Consider the following 22,379-nt stretch of genomic DNA (forward strand, 5'->3'; position numbering starts at 1 on the left):
AAAGCTAGGCATATCCCAAAACACTGGTTTTATAAAGTATTGACTCAGAAGTGCTGAATAGATGCTACTTTTTATAGACTTTAGAATTTTGAAAACCATACATGTTTTTTTCCATCTACTTCAGAATTATGCATCAGTTTGTGTTGACCTATCACCTAAAATCTCAATAATATTGAAGATAGTTGATAATTGAAGATAGGGACAAATGAGAAAAGGGGTTGCTAAAGCAGTAGAGGCTACTGAAATTAACTTTTCATCAGTTAATTTCCCTATAATGTAATCTTTCTGTATCTGTTGTGATCTCTTCTTTTACCTTTAAAGAAAAAGTCTTTTCGTTTTCCTACCATTATCCTTTGCCTTCCTTCCTGTGAGCCAGCTAGTAAAGAGTATCACTTCAGAGGTGAGCTTCAACAGTGCAGTAATCCCACCCAGATTTTAGCATCCATTCAAATCTAAGAGCTGTGCTGAGCCAAGCTGCACTGAGCTGTGTAAAACTTCTCGCTAGAGTGACCACAAGTGAGCAATAATCCACTGATCCTTCTGGTCCCCCCACTTTTTCTTTCTGCACCGGACGCCGGGGCCAATCAACAGCTCTTTGTTCGGTGTCACTTAACCAATGGCTTCTGTGCGGAAGAAAGAAAGGCCACATGGGGCGTTGGTGAGGTGCGACAGGCAGGTGTCACTGCTTCTGAAAGGAAAGTTGGATGGAGGGCACCTCAAGTGAAGAAAAACAGAGAGGGAGAGAAAGCAAGAGTGAATCCATCACCAGGAAATATCCTGTCCGTTTTGTCTGCTGTCTTTAGCCGACATTCCTGTTCCACTCCCCACATGGACGGAGAAGGGGCTGCCGTTGTGTTTTCATTTCAAGGCCAGTGGATCTGCTCCTTGCTGTCACAGGTCACTTTAGCTGGGTGTGTCTGAGGAATTCCTCTGCGTGGCTCTGCACGTTAACTCATTAATTTCCCTCTATATGTCATTGTTCGCAAGGAATAAAATGCTGTTTCCTGTTACCAGAACCTATCCTTAACCTATGAAACTTAATTTGTGTAACGTTTTATTGTTTTTGGAAATTTTAGGAGATCTTAATGATAACTGAAACATTAATAAAGTTGTGAAAGTTTGTGTAATTATTTCTTCTCCCTGTCCACAGATGAGTATAAAAGTAAGGTTGTCTGTGAGGAGGAGCAGATGAGGCTCAACTGCAAACAGGGCATGCAGATTTCTGTTTACTCCGCCATGTTTGGTCGAACTCAACGAGGCACACTGGAGTGCCCCCCTCACTACAGGAGGCCCCCATCAGTAGGTGAGTCACATTCTCAGTGTCAGCTTTCATGATGCACCATGGTTAAGGTTGTTTGGTAATTCCCTTTTCACACTAATGGATGGCAAAGCTTTTGGTGGATGTCATTCAGCACACAATGCTAACATGAGGTTCTGTTGATAGAACTGCTTTTTTGTTGCAGATTTGTTCATTGCTAGTCTTTATGTCAAATATCAAGTTTTGTTGTGTAAACCAAACACATCTGGAGAATAAATAAAAGATTCTTGCTGCTGTGGTCTCAACTAGTCCTACAGAGTTTTAAAATTCAGTTACTCTACCATAAGACTAAACAAGTCTTAATTTATATTAATATAAAAGTACAATATTTGTGCAGTATTTGTACAGTTTAGTAGAGTGGTGACTCTCTTTCTTCACAACATCACTTTTGGATTAATTTGAGATCATGGGAGAAGTAAACACATGAAGACACAAGCTGTGAATAGTAAAGGATCTATGTCCTTCAATTTCCATAACTGCCCAGCTTATTTTGTCGTAGATGTTTTCTTTTTACTCATACATGTTAATGTTTTGGGAATTACCAACAGCATCTTTTGGCAGCCTTGTGTACAAAACATCATTCCTAAATGGAAAATCCAATAAGTTCAATGAATTTAACACATCAGAACTTCTTTTAACTACACTTTGAATATTCCCTTCATTAACTTCTTTCAACTAAGAAGATATTTCCTGAATGGGGTTTTTGTGGTTTCTTAAGGCCTCATAATTTCCTATGATGCCACTAGCTTCAAATGATCTTGAGGAAACACCCTACACCAGCTATTTAAACCTGTTTATACCTGCCCTGCAATTTCTGGGTTATTAAAAATAACTTTTGACACAATATACCACTTTTGCATTTTATACACTTGTTTTGAAAGCATTTTCAGATAAATAAAAACATCTCTCAGGGTGAATGACGAAAGACGCAGTCAAACATGCAAACACTGCCAGAGGACTGGGGTGGAATGCAGATCAAATGTCATCCAAAGTGCACATTCTGGCCTGTAGAAAAGGGGACATATTGAATTCCCTTACATGCAAGACTGTGTAGTGGATGTGCGCATCTGAGCACTTGGGATCTCCAGATGTACACTTGTCCTTGTTATAGAGGAATGTTAATGACTCTAATCTGGGACCTACTCTGAGTATTAGTGCAGCTACTGTGGCATTGGCCCAAAGCCTCATTGCTAACTAGCTAATTTACTTTGCTCCACCTTTATTTTGTCATTGCACTGGAGGAAATAATGACAGAGGATTTTACTGTGGATGCACCTATTTTTCTACATTTCTCTTGATCTGAAAGCTGGGGGCCATTTTTAGATGTAGGGGTTAACATAATAAGTTTTTGACAAAGGTCTCAGCTCAGTGTTGACAGCCTGACAAAGGCATCATTCACTGAGTCATCATAGACAAATGTACAGAACAGCTTTGTGTGGGAATGTGTACATGTATCTATGTCCTTTTGTATATACACGAGCACTGATAGCTGCATTGAAGGGGTCCTCATACAGGTGGACCGAAAATGTGCAACAGGTAGCAGGTGAGTTTAGGCGCCCAAGGATTTGGTTTCAAGTTCAGACCCAAATACGGTAGCTCCCAACATTGAAAAATCTAATCACAATAGAGCAGAGGTAGGCCCAGGTATTTCTCTAACACTGAGTCACTGTGCGTGTGTGATTGTGAAATCAAGCCATCCATAACCATCTCCCGAGGCTGTTTCAAAAAGACTTGTGGTACTGTAGTGGGACTTCCCCTGTCATCTCTGCCTTTGATGTGGCTGCCATGTCACCTGGAACAGGAAATAAGGCTGCCTGAAGTGACAGCCTAGTTACGCAGTATTAATTCTTTCTAAATCACAAAGTGGCATGGTACCTCTTGTAAGTCTAAATGATTTCATAAGTTTATTTTTTACCCACAGTCATTTTTACATATGTAAATATGTGCCAACAGCAGAGCTTAGGAGCGTCTCCCAAAGTACATGGACCTAGTAAGTTTATTGTTGCCTGAGGTGAGTTCACACTATGTCTGCACCTGCCCAGGTGTACAGTTTATTCTGCATGGAGACATAGAAAGTGATTTCAAGTTCTTGCCACAAATTCTCAACTTAAATCAGGTCTGAACTGTGACTAGGGTACCTTTTATTCTTGCTCTGATTGCATGTTTGGGTCGTTATTCTGTTTGATCAAGTAAACTAGAGGCTGTATTGTGCACCATCCATCTTCCCATGAACACTGACCAACTTCCTGTCGCATGAGGTTACCACCACCATTTTTCACCCTGCTTTATTCTTGATTTGTGAATGCATGACTAATAGTGGTCCTGCTGACAATTTATTCCACCTCCACCCACATGACAAAACGTGGAAAAGTTCAAAGGAGTATGAATATTTTTGCAAGGCGCTGTGCTTGAAGTGTGTACATTGACTGCAATTTACTGCTTTTAGATCATACATCCGGTCGCTTGTTAAATCTAAAGCCCTGAAAAATGTAAAAGATAAAGATGCAAGCAGGTACATGAAGCAAGCTCACATAACTAAAGCCTCTTTGATCCCATCTTTTTTTCTTGGTTTTTGGGGAGGGGGGAAAAGGGGGCACTGGCAACTTTTGGTGGTGAAGGAGAATCCTCAAAGTAAAGGGGCTTGCCTCAGCTCTCCTCTCTCATCTGCCACATTAACATCACACACACCTCTTGACATCTAAATAGGCCCCCATGCTTGGCATGCAGGATTTCAGACATTTTTTCCCCTCTCTTTGGGGAGACCATTGTGCTTTCACTTTTGAGTCTGCTTCAAAGAAAATATTTAAAATATTTAAACCCAGGCTTATTGGTCTCTCAGACAAGCGCAGTTACTTTTAAGATGAAAAAAATTCTTAAAGGTGAATTTGGTGAAAATTTAAAAGTGATATCTGTCGTCGTATGACTTTACTGTTCTGACAATGACAAATAGAAAGCAAATGAAGAACATCAGCAACATCATTTAGTTGCTGATGATTCAAACTTTTTCATACTATAACCCCATCACACTATTGTGTGACTGTTTTTCTTTCACTTATGGACATGAGTGGGTGTACTGTGCTGATTATGTTAATTTCTTTAGAACCACAATGTACCTATCTACTGATGTATGCACCCAGCAAATTAATGAAACTTGTCCCAGAAATCATCTCAAGCCAGTTAGTGGAACTGGACAATGAGTTGACTGTACTCCAATGTTTTCCACAGTTACCAGTTCTGAACCCAGTTGAGCAAGCTTGAGATGTGGTGGAAGAGGATATTTACATCATGGACATGCAGTAAACAAATCTGCAGCAAACACATGGAATGATCATGTCAATATGGACCAAAAGCTCTAAAGAATACTTTTGACACTTTGCTCAGTCTGGACCACAACTAAAACCCCTTAGAGGCAAAATTGATTAACTCATAAAATGGGGTGGTTAGTTTGTGTCCGTATGTTAGATTGTAAAAGGCAATTTCATAAATGCTCACTTTGAGCCTCCCTTTAAAGCAGCACTGTGTGTAGTGGAAAGCAGGTGAGTCAGAGTGAAAGAGGAGATGGGGATGTATGACAGGCTTCTCCGGCCATTGTTTTTAAATTCCAGGAAAGGTGTGTGTGGGTGGAAAAAACAGGAGTGTTTTGAAAGTTGCTGTGGATATACTGATATGAGCATGTGTGTTTGTCTATCTGTTTCCTCACTGTATGAGTTAGGAGGCTGTTTTATTGAACAGAAAGCAGGTATAACTCACAGCCATCCTAGAAAAATATACCAGTATATACCTTTCCAAAGTGAAAGCAACGTTAAGCGTCAGTACACAAGATTGTATTTGATATGTTATTGTTCTGGTGTGTTATCATCTGAAAAATGGGAGCATGTTAAAACAAGAACAAGGTGGGGGAAGATTGTACACAATCCAGCATTGATACTTGTAACATAAGGTGGAAAGGTAAAAGTTTCCATTTGTTGAGTGATGTGGCTAAAGGTGTAAACTATGATACTGCTGGTACAGGGTATCATAGCAACAGAAACTGGGAGAATGTAAAATGGAGCTGTAACTGATTTGTTATTTCACTCTATTAGTAGATGCAATCAGTAACATCTGAGTACAAAAAAATATTGTTTTGCATGTGACTCTTGCTTGATTTAAAAGTAGGTGAGTGTAAAGGGGTGTGTTTGCCTGGAAACTCCTCTGCCTGTCTTGGCTTTTGACCTTCTTTACCTGTACAATGGTTCTGTCCTTATTTTGTTTTGAGAGTAAAATGGTGGTAGCACAATCTTGGGAAATTGTTAGGGGTAAAGGTTAGAGGTCACTAGTTGCCTTCTTGTGTTTGCATGTGTGTATAAAAAGAGAAAGACTGCTTAATGCTGTATCCTTGTCAATCTATGTAAATACCACTAATGAGAGCCTGCAGGACAGACCCTTTTAAACTAATCACTCTGTGCGTGTGTGTGCGTGTGATTGCGTGTGCGTGTGACTGTGGTAGAAGACAAAGCACACATGTTTCTCTGCTCTCGTACTCCTCAAAGTCGTCGTCATTTTCTGAACCCTGCAGACCCGCTGGTGTTCGGTGAGCCCTGTGCCTCACTAATCACCAGGAAGAAAATCAAAGCTTCAGCTAATGGGGAGCTGTCAGTCATAGCGAACTCTCTCATCAGGGAGGATGTTTTCAATGTAGCATACCAGCTTAAACAAGCCCTTTTGGAGGAAAAAAGGGCTTGTTTAAGGTCATCGTAGACATGTTTATTAAAGTTGGACCAAATAACAGCAGCATTAACATTGTGTTTTTACATATGCATGATCACCTGCAAAGAAATCTTGAATTATAAGGTCCATGTCTTGTCATTTCCCTAATTTTGGTTTAGGTGTTAGAGAGTAGTGCACCCTGTCAAACTCCAGAGTGATTGGAAGTACACACATGGACAAAATTGTTAGCAAATCTCCTTCAATGACCGAAAAGCCCACAATGAAATACTTGCAACGAACAAAAGTAATAAACAAAAACTTACTTAAAATTAACCAGTGAAAATCAGACGTTGTTTTTGAATTATGATTCAACAGAATCATTTTAAAAGGGTGGGGTATTATGCACAATCAACTTTTTTTTAGCTTTATATTATTTTATAACGTAATTTCCTCATCTAAAACATATACACAGTGTTGCTTTGACTTTTTCATGCATGTTTGAGACATCCTTGAATGTCCCGTGGCAGCCATTTGGAGATGCGTTAGGCCCTGCTCCTGTAATGTACCACCTATTTCCACAAAGGTCAACTTTGGAGCCTCATTGCCCAACTGAGGCTCCAGTTGGGAACTTCAGGTTTGACGGGCGCCTTCTCCAGATTTCAAAAAAGTTAATGGAAGGTTTCTTAAGATTGTTCTGGCCACCCATATCAAAAACTTTATCAATTAGCCGTGTGATAACCTGTCAGCGGTCAAAACTGCACTTATTCACTGATTCTGAAGCTGTGTTCTTGCTTGTGTACTGCCAGCCAGTTCTGGTCATCTCCTCCCTGAATAATAACACTCTGATTATTCTTGAGATCATCTAAAAGTTTTAGAATGTCACCAGCAGTAAGGCAGGGAAGTGAGCCATCATTTTCACTAAATGTGTTACTCCATGAAGAAATGTTTGCTGCCAAATGAGTGGGTCGTAGAAAAGAGTTAAAAGACACATGCGCCTGTTTTTCCTCACTGTCCGAAGATGAAGTTAAGCTTCTCATGTTTTAGATCAGAATTACTTAAATTATTTAGATTTTCTAAATCCCACAATAATGAGAGACGGCCGAGAATTTACAAAACTAAAATTGCGAAAACAACTTAGGACAACTATTAAATTTGTATTTCTTTTCCTCCAATAGTGTTTCAGACGTTTTTATTCATTGACTTGCAATGCAAACAAGCAAGTGAGTCTGTGTGTTTGAGGTGACAGTGGGAACGCTGTAACAATTGAGGTGAACAGCTTGTTTCTGGATCTCCTTACTGGTTCCCACAGGGTGCCAGCTTGCTTCATTTAATGCACAAATTATGACTTGTTATTACATTAGTTTATTACACAATTTTAGCTTCCATTAATGTGGTTTAAGTTCTTTTTCTTGGTTATAATTCAGAATAGCATAGTTAAAGGCAGTTTAAAAAAATCCCTATATGACACTATACATATCTACTAGAATTGCCCTTGCAGTCTTCCTGACTGTGACATTTGACCTCTGACCTTCACTGTAATTTGTTATGGGCCGTTGACGTGTGAGCCAAGTTTTAACCAGCCTTTTCTCTTTACCTTTGGCTTTTTTTTATCCTCTGTTTAAGGCCCACCAGGGGAGACAGTGAGACAGCCAAGTGTCCACTTTCAAAGGCTCGTTTCCTCCTGTTGTTTTAAGGGGTTTAGGTGAACCATGGAGGCCCGAGAGGCATCCATGCGAAACCAGGAACCATTCACGCTCCCATTAGACACACAGCAGGAGTTTGTTCTGACTTTATCTGTATTGATGCGCTTTTGTGCTACTTTATTGCCGTTTGTATTAAGAAATGAAGAACACAAAAAATCCACTGGGGGTGCTTCAGTAAATCACAATTGGATGTATGAAAAGACAATTTTGTTCATTTATCTAGCACTCTGCTAGATAAACGGACAGTTAGCCGGCTTCGAGGTGAACACCTTTTGAGCTCATGTCGACCTAATCTGTGCAGTCACGCTTCCCTGTTGATGAGAGCTGCAGATGAGAGGTTCACGAGGAGATGGCAGGTGCTTAGTGATGATGTATGAGAGACCCATCCATCCATTCCTTTGCCTCGTCTCCTCGCACAAGCACACACAGATGCTGGATCATATGTCCTTTGGACAATTTAGGGCTCTTGGAAGCTTTCTGATGTGGACACACACATCAATGTAGTGCGAGCTGAGTGAGGAAAGGGTTTGAGTGTGTTTGTTTATACCTAGAGCTGCTGTAGTTGATGTGCTAGTGCACTAGTAAAGATTACTGAAGGTGAATGACTGTTTTATTTTTTCTTGTTCTATTATTGTAACGACTGAATATGAAGTAGGAGTTTATAACTCTGAATGCAATTGACCTTTATTATAAGTGGAGAATTTCAAAAGCTTACTTTTTTTTGATTAAATGTACATTTCTATCTGATACACATCAGAATGGCAAGGAGATGACGTTGGTTCTCCTGTCTCTTACTTCCTTCTTGGCAATGCTCCATAGATTCTGCAGTGGTTTCAGATCAAGTTATTTTGCTAAGATTTATGTCAAATTTTAATTTAAGAAGAATTTGAATCATGTAGCTTTAAAGATAAATCCACATAAAAACTATATCTTTCTGCATTTACTAAATCTATATGTGAGTTTGACTTTAAAAAAAATTAAATATCTGTTATAAAGTTTTTAGTACTGTTCTACTACACTAAGATGTCTGTAAATGATTTAAGCAAGTCCTTTAAGATATGAGTCAAATTATCTATTAATTGTATTCCTCCTTAAAATCACATTTCTTCAAGGCACTTTTAATATGATGTATGTATAGCACTATTTAAACAATACCTATGTGTCTTTATTATTTGGTTATCTGCATTTATTATATATATATTTCTTTTTCCTTTTATGTATAAAAATGGAGGAAATTTTATTTGCTTACAAAGAATGAAAAGATAATTCATTTGAAAATGTAAAAAAAACTTACACTGATCTTCAAAAACTGCAGCTCATAAAACCCAGTTTTTTGTGTTTTAAGTTTAGTCAGAACTTGAGCAACAAAGTTATATTTCAGTCTTTAGTGTCATAACAACAGTTTTTTCTTTTTGAAGAACATACTGCCATTGCTTTCAAGCACTATAGGTACCCATTTGTGCAGAATGAAAGTTTGGTTACTTTGGTCTTGTGGAGAAAGCAATCAAGTCTTTTCTATCTAATTATGTAAACTCTTCTTTATAATTGTTCTGCCATAAATGAGAGTAACTAATTTCCTTCATTTTGAACAGGCTGGTTCGCTTAAAACAAACATTCTTTCCTGTTTTTCCCCCAGATTGCCAGGCAGCGAAGGCCCTCCAGGTTCTTACAGCCCGCTGCCAGGGAAAGAAGAGCTGTCGGGTCCAAGCCTCCACCAGAGAATTTGGAGATCCATGCTACGCCGGCACCAAGAAGTACCTCAGTGTCATCTATACATGTGGTGAGCCAGACAACACTCATCAGATTTTATGTTCCTGCCACTAGGGGGTAATACTTGCTCACTTATAAAATGTGCATTTTTCTGTTAATTTTCTTTTTTTTTCTTTGCCTCTAAAATACATCCCAAAATAAAAGGTCACAGCTTTTGAAACACAAAAATTCAAACTACATATGGCTTTTCAAAGAAAGCAGTTTTCTTTCTTTCTTTCTTTGTGATTGAGACATGTTTTCTCAGAGTTGGGGCAGTTTTCCTTTCTTCCTTACTCCTGTTTTAGCTTTACATCTGTGGACGAGATAAATAGATAAGGAGTTCCGTCTTTTATCTGTTCCCTACCCTCGGGTTAATCCTGAACTGTCAAGAATGTAATTCATTAACCACACGTTTGGTGGTATGCTCAAAAGGTCACGCATACACACACACACGCACACACTCCCAGAGGCGCCTCAAGCACCATGAATCGATCAGTGAGCGCCATGACGTGGAGCTTTTCAAATCCACAAGAACATTAGCCTCAGAAACCCCAAATTAGATGAATCCAGCTCCAAGGCTTGGCATGTCAGTGGCATTTTTGAGTTCTAATTTTAAGGACTGCATTTTATTTCATTTTTCACTGTTCCCTCTGGGCTTGAAAAAGCCTATTATGCACTCATTTGGTTTGCAAGTTTAACTGTGTGGATTGCATTTGCAGTAATTCTTCTTTCTTCTCAATCAGTTCGATGTAATCATCCTGCGTCCCAAAGTTCTGCTTCTAGATTTTGGTGTGCTGTCTGGCTTTCAAGACCCCCTCCCATTCGTCACTAATCACTAAATATCATCAACAATCATTCAAGAAATCCATGCAGCCTTTGTCTCGATGACAACCTCCCACTGCAGACAAAAATACACAGACTGTTCAGCTGTGTTTACGCAGTCATTTGGCCCAAATCTCTGTCTGACCTCCCTTATCCGTCACTGATAACTCAACAGTCAACCTTAACAGCTCCGGTGCTGCAGTTTCTAAATGAGTGCCTGTGTAAAAGTGTTATAGACAGAGCCAAAAGGGGAAGGATATGAGATGTTAGCATGCTATCTTTACAGCGGTTAGGATTGTTGCGTCTGTAAATGTGCAGCTTGTTGAGAGGAGGCTGGGGGTTTGCGGTTCAAGAGGGAGATGTTTGAATGTGAGTAGACCCGCCATGTATATGAAGTTGCTGGTGGCTCTGGGCTCAGGCAACGTGGTAATTAAGGGGGATCCTCTTTCATTGGTGGTTGAGTGTAGGGGCAGCGCATGGAGACTGGCAGTCCACCCCTCGTTTGCAACGATTTGCATTCATGTTTGTGTCTTTTCATCTTGTTCCTTGGGAGAGGTGAATAAAATTTATCATTTGTGAGTAATTTCTAGTAGCTTCAATGATCCAAAAAGGGAACTTTGTGTTTAACAGTTGTTGTTTGCACACATATTTACATCAAAAAGGTTGCATGACATTTTGAAGTATGCCAGGAAAATCAAATCACCATGAAGGGTTTGCGTGCCAATGCACGCCGTTATTTGCATAAATATTTATAGCCCTGAACATTTAAAGTTTTCTTGTGAAAATGTATGAAATCAAATTAAAAGGATATATGCTTTTCAGTTAAAAAAATCAAATTAATATGAAGAGAGTGACAAAAATATGTGTCCAACCTGCTTTACTCAAATACCTGTAAATAAAACCCTGTGCAGGCAACTGCCTTATAATAGTCTGCAGTTGGCTGCATGTTTTTATCTGAGTTGTTCTATGAAAGGCTCAATGATTTGTTAGGAAAATTTGGTGAACAAATATAAATGCATTATAAAGAATGCTATTCTTTAAAATGCATTCTAAAGAATAGTATGCATTATAATCCCAGATCTTCCCAGTCCCAGATCTGGGACTTTCTTTATAATAATAAATTAAAAACCCAGACCTTAATATAATTGAGAAGCTGTGTCAAGATTGGAAAATTGATGTTCACAGATGCTCTCCATCCAGTCTGACTGAGATTGAGGCATCGTACAAAACTTCCAGTCGTCGGATCTGCAAAGTTGGAACAATAATGCTTCAGAACATTTTATCTACTGTTACGGCTTTCTGGTCACAGTTATAGGGTACTTTGTGTTTGTCTATCTACTTTGTGTTGGTCTTTGTGTTCAATTTTGAAGACAACACAGTTGTGACGAGGTAATATGTGAAAAATTCAAGGTGTGTAAATACCCTTGTAAGGTGCTGTATTTCCATTAGGGAATTCGTGCAAGTATTATTTTGATTTATGACGAAGACTCTTTATCAGCCTCAGCCTTCCTGTGATTTATGAAGCTTCACAGCTTCTTCTTCCCTTAGCTCAAGGGATGGACTCGCTTCTTAGAAATAACACAGATGCAAATAACCTGGAACTCTCCGTCAGTCTCCCAGCAGAATACACACACTGCACGGCCTCCGCTGCCAGGCTTCATTTACATTTTCTCCCTCAGGAGGAAGTCCCTGTGACTTGTTTGTCCCAGAACTGCTACATGTATCTATGAGTAGAACAAATGTAACGCCATATAATTGGTGAGACTAGGGTTGAAAAGAAATATTTAACTCTAACAATTATGCACAAAGTAAATATTTGCTTTCATTGTAGCTACCTGAGACGGATAAATGAGTCTTCTATGGAGCACTTGTTTATCACAAAGCGACCTTTTGACGTTTCGTTTTTCTTATGTTTAGATATATTGAAAGGTTGACCGGATTGAAAGGCGATTAAACAATAGCCTTTTTTGTCGCTATAACATATTTCTATTCTTAGATTTTTTTTTTTAAGCATTGTGGTAAATTCGATCCAATCTGACCACTAATTCAAGTTGCTGTTTGTAAAACAAACAAGTAAATAATGTTTTAATTATTTTTAATGAACGGAGCATACAATACAACAAAATAAAGACTTACATGTAAGAACCTGCCAGAGCATTTATGCTCAATGTAAAATGTATATTTCGGGTCATATTAAGGGTTAGGTGCTTTACAGAAATATTTATCTCTACTTGAACTTTTTTCACATTTTTCTTTTCTGTAGTGTTGGTGTTCTCCCACACTCAAGAGCTTTTGTATGTCACCCAAAACCTCAGCTTTGGTTAAAACCATATATGATTTTCCCTCTGAGAATTACACATTATACTTTGTGTTAATCTATAACATAAAACCAAAAAGGAATCCATTTAATTTTGTGGTTCTACTGCAATGACATGTGAAAAATGTATTTGAGGGCTGATTAATACTTTTGCGCTGTATTGTCATTTATTTATTTAGTTATTCTATGAAATAACTTTGTATATTATGACATTCCTGCTACTCTGTTCTACATAAAGTCGCTATAAATTGAAACTAAAGTTAACTAAACATGATCTATGAACAATCATTCTAATCATATGAGCCCAAAGCAAACAAAAAAAATCCCTCCTTCATCTTTCTGAATCAATCTCAGTTTTAAGGTTGTCTCACTACCCCGAAGGCATTTCCTACTTTACTCCCGTAAGAAGTAATAAAGCCTTGGAACTTATATCAAAATGAAGGAGAGGCTCTTCCAAACTCTCCTAGAAGGTTTTACATCAGATCTGTTATATGTGGAATAATAGCTAAAACCATCACAGCCTGTTTTGATCTCTATACCACACATTGTTGAGGAGAGTCAAAGAAAGCTGAAATAAACTGATTCAGTTGCCAAAAAGGAAATTAATTCATTGTAGCGTTCTGCTGGTTTTCTTGCAATTTGGGGCTGTTGTAGGACGCTACATTGCCCACCAATTTCCAGCCTTGAGTTTGTAACCTCCGAATGGAAAGAAGACCATAAACAAATGCCAAGTGTAATTTAAGCATAATGTATGTACTTATACATAAAGCCTTTACTACTGCATCCACTTTAGCACGCAAGAAATCCCTCTACCACATTTCTGTTGAACCATATATAACAGAAAGCAGAAAAATCTTACCTATTACTTAGGGTCTCTTTAGACCTTTCAATCATACCTCCCTAATGTTAATCTGGTTCTCTACAGATCTTAGGGCAGAAATGCTGTGATTCACAATGTTTTTTAAAGAATTAACACTGAGTCATTTAAAACTTTGTAGGTCTGTACCATTTATTAAAAAAACAAAGCCTTAAAGTTTATTTCAAACATATTTCTTTAAATACAAAACAAATAAAATTGGGCAAAAGTGCAAAAACATATAAAATGCCTGTGTTTTTATGACTGCACATATTTTATCATCTCCTCGTTAGTATAGTGGTGAGTATCCCCGCCTGTCACGCGGGAGACCGGGGTTCGATTCCCTGACGGGGAGTGTATATCCTTGGGGCGTGCTGTGGTGGCGCAGGGGGTTAGTCACGGGTTCGACTCCCGGTCCCGAAGACCTTTGCCGCATGTCCTCCTTCAAAAATGGCGCCGGCTCAGCTGGCTGCCTGCAGACGCAGCTCCTGTCGTGTGCTGTAACTGCGAAATAATTTCCCTGCTGGGATGAATAAAGTAATTCTTCTTCTTAATAACCTTTTTTTTTTAAATCCCTATGTTTGTCAGACTAGCAAGTATACTTCTATGGTATTTGGAAAGTGACAGCTTGTCAAGGTGCTATTAAGCATTACTGTCAGATGTTTTACTCATGAAAAGTTAAGTAAATCATGCAGCAGTGTCTATGTTTTATCCTCTGCGAAAAAGGTTGTAAGCTACGAGCAATGGTATGTTTTCCAGATGTATTACATAGTAGACAAGGTGACTGTGGTGCTTGTCAAGAGCAAAAAATACAGCCTTGTTTTTTTTACAGGTGTACATGCTGCATACCTACTGGCTGTAAATAATCCAGGGGATGAAAATACACAGGAAAAAGGCAGGAGTTGTTTCATAAAATCCTTCATACAGTGGCAGATTTACTCTAGCTGGCCAGAACAGATATGTCCAGCTCACCACCTGGCTAGCGGCCACAATGCTCATTTTTCATCCTCAAATATTCAAACCCCTTCTATATATTTTGACATTAAGACTTAATACTGTTATTATTCTGAAACTCATTGTCGTTATTGGAAGAAACACGTCAACATTTATCATCCTTAACATATGATCATCAGCAATCTACAAACGTTTTGTTTTTTGTGTTTGGCTATCTTAGCTACAGTATCAAATGGTGTGTTTGTGAAGCAAGTCATTTTGGATTCTTCCTAATACACAGCAGGACCTGATTGTGTAGATGTATTTGAATAAATAAATAAATATTTCTGTAAAAAGCAGGGTCCAAATATCAGTATCACTGAATTAATCTAAGAAAGACAAAAACAAGTCGTAGTAGAACTTTTTAGTGAAAGCATGCTAAACTTATCGACATATTTTTCAACATAAATTAAATTACGTTTTTCCTTCATAATTTTAGTATTTGTTGTCTAACTGTTCCTTTTGTCTATGAAGAAAATTTAGTGAGTGGCAGAATGATGGACCCTTGAGTTTACTGCCAGTGTTTTTAAGCGGAAGACAAACCCAGTATTGGAGCCTGTGGTTCTTTAGATATGGCTGCTTTGGGGATGACTTATATGCAACTGGGGAAAGGAGGAAGATAAAGATGTAACTCAGAAACTTGTGGTTTGAATAGTCACAAATGGTTTTGCAGAAGTGGGCCAAGACACATAGACACAGGCACCCATTAACAATAATACTCCGCCTACTTGCGCACATTCATTTCATGTCAGCAGAGGAGACTGTGGGGAAGATGTTTATTTTGGCGCAGTTGTATGAAGCTGCTGCCCAGCCAGGCAGACAGTGGCTGCTGCTGGGACTCATCATTCTCTCTCATAGTATAGCTGGATTTTTTTTCCAACATAAACCCCAAAACACACATGTTTTATAGTGTGTTCACTGAACCATGTGCTTTTTTTTCAGGTATCTACAATTTACACAGATGGTTGCACACACATCTGTGTGTTATGTGACACAGCGTTTTACACAGTTATCTGTCAGAAGAGGACTTTCCGTTCTTTATCTCTAATCTCTAAAACCCGTTTAGCGAGGTTTTAATCAGTTTTTTGTGTTCCAAATGGAACTGTGGTAGTCAGACTTGTATGTCGAGCCAGCCTAGCACAAGATAACTCAACTCAAGACTCAGGTGACTGGAAAATGTTCTTGCATCATTAGTTTATTAGCCACATGTTTGGGGCAAAGAAAAATTGCCAAGATGTTGAAAATAGTCTTCATCTCAACGTGGAAGCCGCAGAATCCCTGTGAATTCTTTCCATTCTCATAACACAAAGCTTACTCGACAGAAATTGAGAAAGTTTCTTCCCCCTCCCCTGTCACTCATCACTATATGTGGTGGCACATTAAACATGAGACCTCATCCAACTTTGTTTGTCACTCTTCTAGTTGCTTCAAATCCTGCAAACATTTGTCTGCCTGTACAGTAGATACAGGAAAGTTTTAGTATGTGGATTTTTTCTTGTAACTAGATTAGCACTTATGAAGATCAACACTATATGCAGGCAAGTTCATTTGTCTTACCCATTTTGAAGAGTGTTGAAAAATATTTACTGTATATCTAGAGGGAAACATCATGGATTTATAATTCAAGGTTTAAAGACACTTGGATCATATTACAAAATTAAAATATAAATTAGAAATATTTTTAGTCATACATTTTGTGGATTGTCAGGGTTGATAATCAACAGATTATTCAATGTGAGGAGCATTGCTTTCTTTGTATGGGAATTTATTTCTTGCAGTGAACAAACATACTCAAGAAAAAAACAATTTTTAATGATGAAAACATAAAGAATAAAAATATATTTTAAGTGATTTTGAAATGTTGTGTTAGCAGGGCTTCTTCATATATGTACATAACCTTTTTAAAACTTTTTCGACAGTATTAATTGAGTTGTAATACTCAGAGTATTATAACTGAGATTGACTCGAAATAGAGTCAAATTTAAGTTTGTCCATATGATTGATTTCTATTGGTTTGATATGATTAGATATTTATGAATGGAAACTGATTCTGTTTATCTTTTATGGTGCATTGAAATGATTGCCAAAATTTGAACTGAATATCTTTACCAAAGATGCTAGCAATTTTAACACAATTTTAACAGTCTGCTGTCCAGCAAAAAAAAAGGCAATCAGTACAATCCGTACAGTCAGTGGATAAGGTTGAGGAACATCGGGTGAGTTTCCGTGTTTTACTGATATGTAAAATTTATGCTTTGCCAGCATAAACTGATGTCTGAACAGTTCAGTAACACCAAACTATTCCTCCCTGACTTTAATGTTTCCACACTTGACATTACAGAATGTGTTGTAGTCATATGCTTCTCATTAAGCTGAATGCCTAGTTAGTGTTATCTCAATAAAAATAAATAAATCATGAAGTAGAAAAGGTGTTTTATCACCTCTGATCTTTTTCTGCTCACCCTGGCAGATATCTCATGCAACTTGAAGCAAAAATAATCCAAATGTATCTTAATCAACAGGTGGTGACCATTCATTTTGTGTTTTTTTTCTGTCAATTCAAATGCTAACAAAGTGTTTTGCTTTACCACAAAGTGCCTGACTAATCTGAGTAATCAAAGTTCATTCAGTGTTTTGTGTCTAAAATTAGTCCCTGTCACATGCATCAGCAAAGCAACTTAAGTTCATGTGCCCAGCATATTCTGCCCCTTACTACTAATAATAAATGTGTGAAGTAAAACATTTATTCTTAACAAAAATAGTATTGACAGAATCTGTCTCTTTAATTACTAAACATAACCCAGATTTTTTGAAGCTGCCAAAAGTTCCAAGGCCATCTTTGTCTTTATTTGTGGCATTAATCACATCATTTTCCATCTGACTAAATGCTAATGGAATTATTGTGGGTGGATTTTCTTTACTTCCTGCCCGCTGTTGTTTTTCTCTATAATGTTGTGAACATCATCAAAGCCTTTAGGGGGAAAAAATCCTTCTGTCCTCCTATTCATCCCATTATTTCTGCAATAAATTCTCTCTCTGTTATGGCTCATAATAAGGCCAGGTTTCATGTTAACAATGATGTCTGTTACAACTGGTGAGTTCTCTAAAGTCTGAGCTTGGAGCCAGAGCCACTTATGTCTAAATAGCCATTCCAGCACTCTGCATAGGAAGCTCTTTCCAGAGTGGAGGAATGTTCTGCATTCAACCCAGTAAGCCATTTGTCTTCTTTAGACAGGTAACATAATAGACAGAATCTGTTAACATTCTCTCAGTCACATGTGTGCTTGGATGTAAAAGCAAATGTATTACTCAGCACATATAAAAATTGACTTTTTTTTCTTTTGCCAAATGGGCCACTGCTTTTCAAACTGCAAAATAGGCAAATCTGGACAAATATTGACCAAATTTGTCAAATACAACAACTGTGCATTGTTTTCCCAAGTACTACACACATCTGTTTCAATCTGTGACTCGTTCTTGTTTTCATTTATATGCGGAGAATGTTGAATCAGAAGACCGAGGGGGCAGACTAATGTTTTCCAGTCTGTGGCTGGTTTCAGTTTTCTTCCTGCAGAGGAAGAGGGCCTCCTTATCCACTGCAGAGAGAGAGAGAGAGAGGGATTATGGGACAGTGAGCAATATTTGTGTGTGTGAGGAGAGGGCCTGTCTGGGGGTAGGAGTCACATAAGAACAATTATTTTTGGAATTTTTGGCGTTGTAAAATTTTTTTAGTTTGTTAACTTCTACACAATTTCAAAGAGTCCCACAAAGAATTAACTCCACTGGTCAGCTTTTCTGTCATCAATACAGCAGCTTATTTTAACTTTAAAAATATTAACATGGACATTGAACAGTTTAAGGAAACAATCCACTTGACTTGTAAAAGCAGATGATTAGGATAAATATTGTTTGGAATGCTTTGGCTTCTTAGTCCTTGTTATATTGTTTGCAAATGTTCTTTGCAGAAAAAGCCCATATTAGTCAAAGACCATTTTGGGGAATATATTATAAGAGTATTTAGAATCTGTGATGGACTGGCAACCTGTCCAGGTTACAATGATGTTCTATTGAGCTGTTTACCAAAACAGCCATAGCCCTGTAGCTTAGAATTAATAAGAAAAAGTTGTTTTATGGTTTTGCAAAGACTATTTTACATCCAGTATATCTGATATCATGTCCAGTTTATATCTGATTTATGCATTGTGCATCTTTGTCCAAAGGCAAGTGGAGCTGCCGTGCTTCATACATACGGAGATGTACTGACAGTCCTCTCTTTAATCCATTCCTTCACCACACCATACTCTATGTCTAAAATGCCATTGTTTGTTGTGCCTCATTGTGCTTCCTTGGATCTAAAAGCCAGAGATCAGCGCCAACTGACATATTGAGAAGAAAACATGGTCCTCTCAACATTAGAGTAAATGAGTGGTTATGTTTCTCCCAAATGTCTGCCTACTGCAGATCTAATAATACATTTGTCCTAAAAGTTAGATATACTGTGCTTGGAATATCTCATCTTTGCAACCTGCCATTGCAGTGTGTCTTCAATTATGTGCAGCTCCTAGCAGCATGTTCCAGGTCACACACATCCCGCTTCCACATTTTCCAGGATCACTTGAATGAAATTCTCAAGTCATTTCCCGGAGCAACACTCTGACATTTCTCTTTGCTCTCCGTCTCTGTCTGTCTCGTGCTCACTCTCTCACACCCACCCACACCAGCCCCTCGCCTTCTATGACTTGCTCTGTCCCTCCCCTTTGTAATTCTGTTTGACTGCTCACTCACATAGCAGTGGAGGTGGACACTACACATGTCCCACGTCTCCCTCTCCCTGTCCCTGCCTCTCCAGCTCATTCTCTCTCGCGCTCTCTCTCTCCTGCTGTCACATTCCAGTTGTGTAAAGCCGGGTTTAACTTTCGCTCTTGCTGAGAGTAGGAAGGAAGCTTAAGAGAGAAGAATCCTTATTCTCTGGTTTGGAGGAAGAAAAAAAGAGGTAACTCCCCTTGTACTTTATTTGACTAAAAAAGGGGGAGTCACCATAAAGGACCATACCTTCTTAAAGGGGCTATTCTTTGTTATCCTCCCTCCTTCCTTCCTTATGTTTCCTTTTTTGGCTCACTCTCTCTGATTCTGCTCAGACCCACAGTGGACTATTCACGTGAGCATTTGTTTTTACGACTAAGATAGTTGCAGCTCTCGTGGCGGGGCAGAAGAGTGGTCTTTAACACGCCAGGCAGTCTCCTAAGCTCAAAGAGAAAGAAGTTAACCCTGGAGGATTTTTCATTCAGCAATGTGTATGTAAGTGTCCCCTCGCCTTTTGCCTGAACACGCTCTTGAATTTCTCTGTTTCTGTCTGTCTTTGAACTGAAGTTGTTGAAGGCTGGTGGTGAAGATTGAACCAACTTTTTCTATCCTCTAAACTTTAAAAATGTTTAATTCTAAAGGATATTTCAAAATGAAAGAATGTCTCAGATGGCTAAAATAATTTTGAAGTGAATATGTCTGCTACTATTCCTATTGTGCTTTCCTATTCCTGTGAAATATAATCAGAAGCAAATTTGCAAGCTTAAAGTCTTATACTCATATGGACTGTGGATTCAGGAACAACTTGCCAGCATGCAAACATGAACATGACATAAACTGACAATCTCTCATGGTCTGCACTGTTACATTGATAGCTACGCTATTTGTTTACATATTTCAGTGTGACTATAGAAGATCAGCAGGTTTTCCTAATGAATGAACTGATTCAGCTTGAGTTTAACTCAACCGTGGGGTCCAGAGTTTAATAAAAATACCAGAGGCAATGAGATGTTCACAGCAAATACCAACTGCTGACTCAAAACCGTACATACTGACTGAAAATGTGAAGAAACACTGAAGCTTAATTAAAGTACTTCTAAAAAAAAAAAAAAAAAACTTATTTCAAATCTTAATCTGAAATAAAGTTATCATTTTAAAAACTGACAATTTTGCTTATTTTTGTTGATGTGCTAAATCAATTTTCTGTTAAAAACCATCAGGCCAAACTAGACAACTTGTCAGTGGAAATAGTGACTTCTAAACAAGCCCGATTGTAAAACTGAAGAAAAAAAAGAATAAATAAATACAAAATCATATTGTTTGTGAAGTTAAAATTAGAACATTTAAAACATAAATGCATATTTTTTTCTGTAATAAATGTTCAATGTATTGAACGTAAGCAATAAATGTTCAATGTATTTATGAATATGTTTTTCCAACACATTAATGCCTTTTTTGTCTGATTTATTTAAGAATGTTGGGAATGGGGTATTTAGTATTTAGGTAACTGATTTATTGATTAAAATACTGACATTAGTATTATTCCGGGATTGCAGCCATTAAGGTTTGAAGTAACACTTTTTCTGTGTTACTATTTCTTTATTTTTTATGGCTCAAAATTGAAAATTTTAAGTGTCTAACTGTTCCTTAGTTAAAAATAGCAATTTCACTTATAACAAGGTCTAACAAATTAATCAAAATTATATCTGAATTTGAAAATGTATCACTTGGTATTTTGGCACTACTGCAAGACCACTGGCAACTGCTGTCCTACGTCCTGGTTGATATCTCTTCATAATGCTGTCATAGCTGCTGTCACGGTTTCTTTTGAACTTACTCTTAAGTCCAAAAGACAAACAACCATTTTGCTCCTATGGTGCTTCCACCACATAAATCCATACTTTTGTCACTTTATTTCATTATTTTGTTTGCTATTCTCATTTCCACTACTTTATGGTGTGATAGCAATCAGAAGAATTTATATATCCAGTTATAGTATTAATTATAAAGCTCATGACACAAGTTCATGCAACAATTATATGCTACAATATTTCCTGTCAAAATAAAAAGTGTCCCTTGAGGAGATGCCCAGGTTGTGACATTGCCTGGACTGCTGTTACGGGCCCCATTATTAAAGTACATGTTTTAAGCTTGACACTGTGTTGTATTTGTGTTTCAGACTTGTATTTTGGAGTTAGAAAGGAGTTACTTCTTGTGGTGACTCAAGGTATCTAAAAGAACAGAGAAATATGTATATTCTCAAGGATGCGGATGGTTTCTCTTCAGACTACAAAAGGTGATCTAGATGAAAGTGGATTCATATTTGTAATCTATCCTCCCAAAAATTTTGACTGCATTGATACCTGTGTTTAGTACAATCTGGATAGTATTGTGTCTCCGCTACTGAATTTTATTGTCAGGTGTGAGCTGGATTTTGAACTTGTCTCCATCTGTGAACAGTTGTGATATTAGCATGCGAAGAGGTGATCTAAAATATTTTAGATTCAGCATTTCTTCTTGCTACCAATAAAGTGTGAAGTGTTGTAGGCTGGGCACAAAATATTTGCTTTGCAGTTTTGGGGTAAATTGTTTATATTGCTTCCAAATGGTCTGCCTGTTTTATTGCATGCTACAAACAAATGTAAGCCATACATAGATGGCGAAGGCATGAGAATCTGCTACTCCAAGCATGTACCCACACCTACCCCTCCCTGCCAGTCAGGTTTGCTTCTAATTGATGCACGGCTGTTCCCCCTTAGTGCCAGTTTGCAGTGTCGGCCTGGACCCTCCCAAACCACAAGGGACTCTTTGTTTGTAATTTATGAATTAGTGTGTGGTTTGTGTTAGCAAAAGAGGAAGGGGGAGGATTTGTGGGGCAGGCGTTTTACAGCACAGACACCGGATTTAGACCAGCAACTCAGGATGTTGGTTTGCCTCTGTTTGTTATTCCAGATTAGTACTTTGCATGCTCTTTGTAGATGTAGGGAGAGATTGGGAGGGCAGCAAAAATGATTAATAGGCAAACGGAACATGTTTTTCTATCTTTCTGTTATTCTTTGTCTAACCTTTTGTAGCTCTTTCTCTGTGACTTTGTGTTCCACAGTGCTGTGCTAATCAATCTGGATTTGAGTC

At 38.1% G+C, this 22,379-nt stretch overlaps 1 protein-coding gene and 1 non-coding gene across 3 annotated transcripts in view; both read left to right on the forward strand.

The window, feature by feature from the left end:
• The window catches only part of eva1aa (eva-1 homolog A, regulator of programmed cell death a), a 70,733-nt gene that overhangs the window by 24,441 nt on the left and 23,913 nt on the right, over positions 1-22,379 (forward strand). Inside the window, exons 4-5 of one of the 2 annotated variants that reach the window (XM_032586149.1) lie at positions 1,151-1,303; positions 9,344-9,487. In XM_032586149.1, coding sequence (XP_032442040.1) covers positions 1,151-1,303; positions 9,344-9,487 — 297 coding nt within the window. Of the gene's footprint in view, positions 1-1,150; positions 1,304-9,343; positions 9,488-19,225; positions 19,743-22,379 lie in introns of those variants that run through there. The other variant, XM_032586150.1, reaches the window with a different exon arrangement.
• Positions 13,735-13,806, forward strand: trnad-guc (transfer RNA aspartic acid (anticodon GUC)). Its single transcript has one exon. It is a non-coding gene; the product is annotated as a tRNA-Asp (tRNA).

This window comes from Xiphophorus hellerii, chromosome 15 (genome assembly GCF_003331165.1).
Source record: "Xiphophorus hellerii strain 12219 chromosome 15, Xiphophorus_hellerii-4.1, whole genome shotgun sequence".
NCBI lineage: Eukaryota > Metazoa > Chordata > Actinopteri > Cyprinodontiformes > Poeciliidae > Xiphophorus > Xiphophorus hellerii.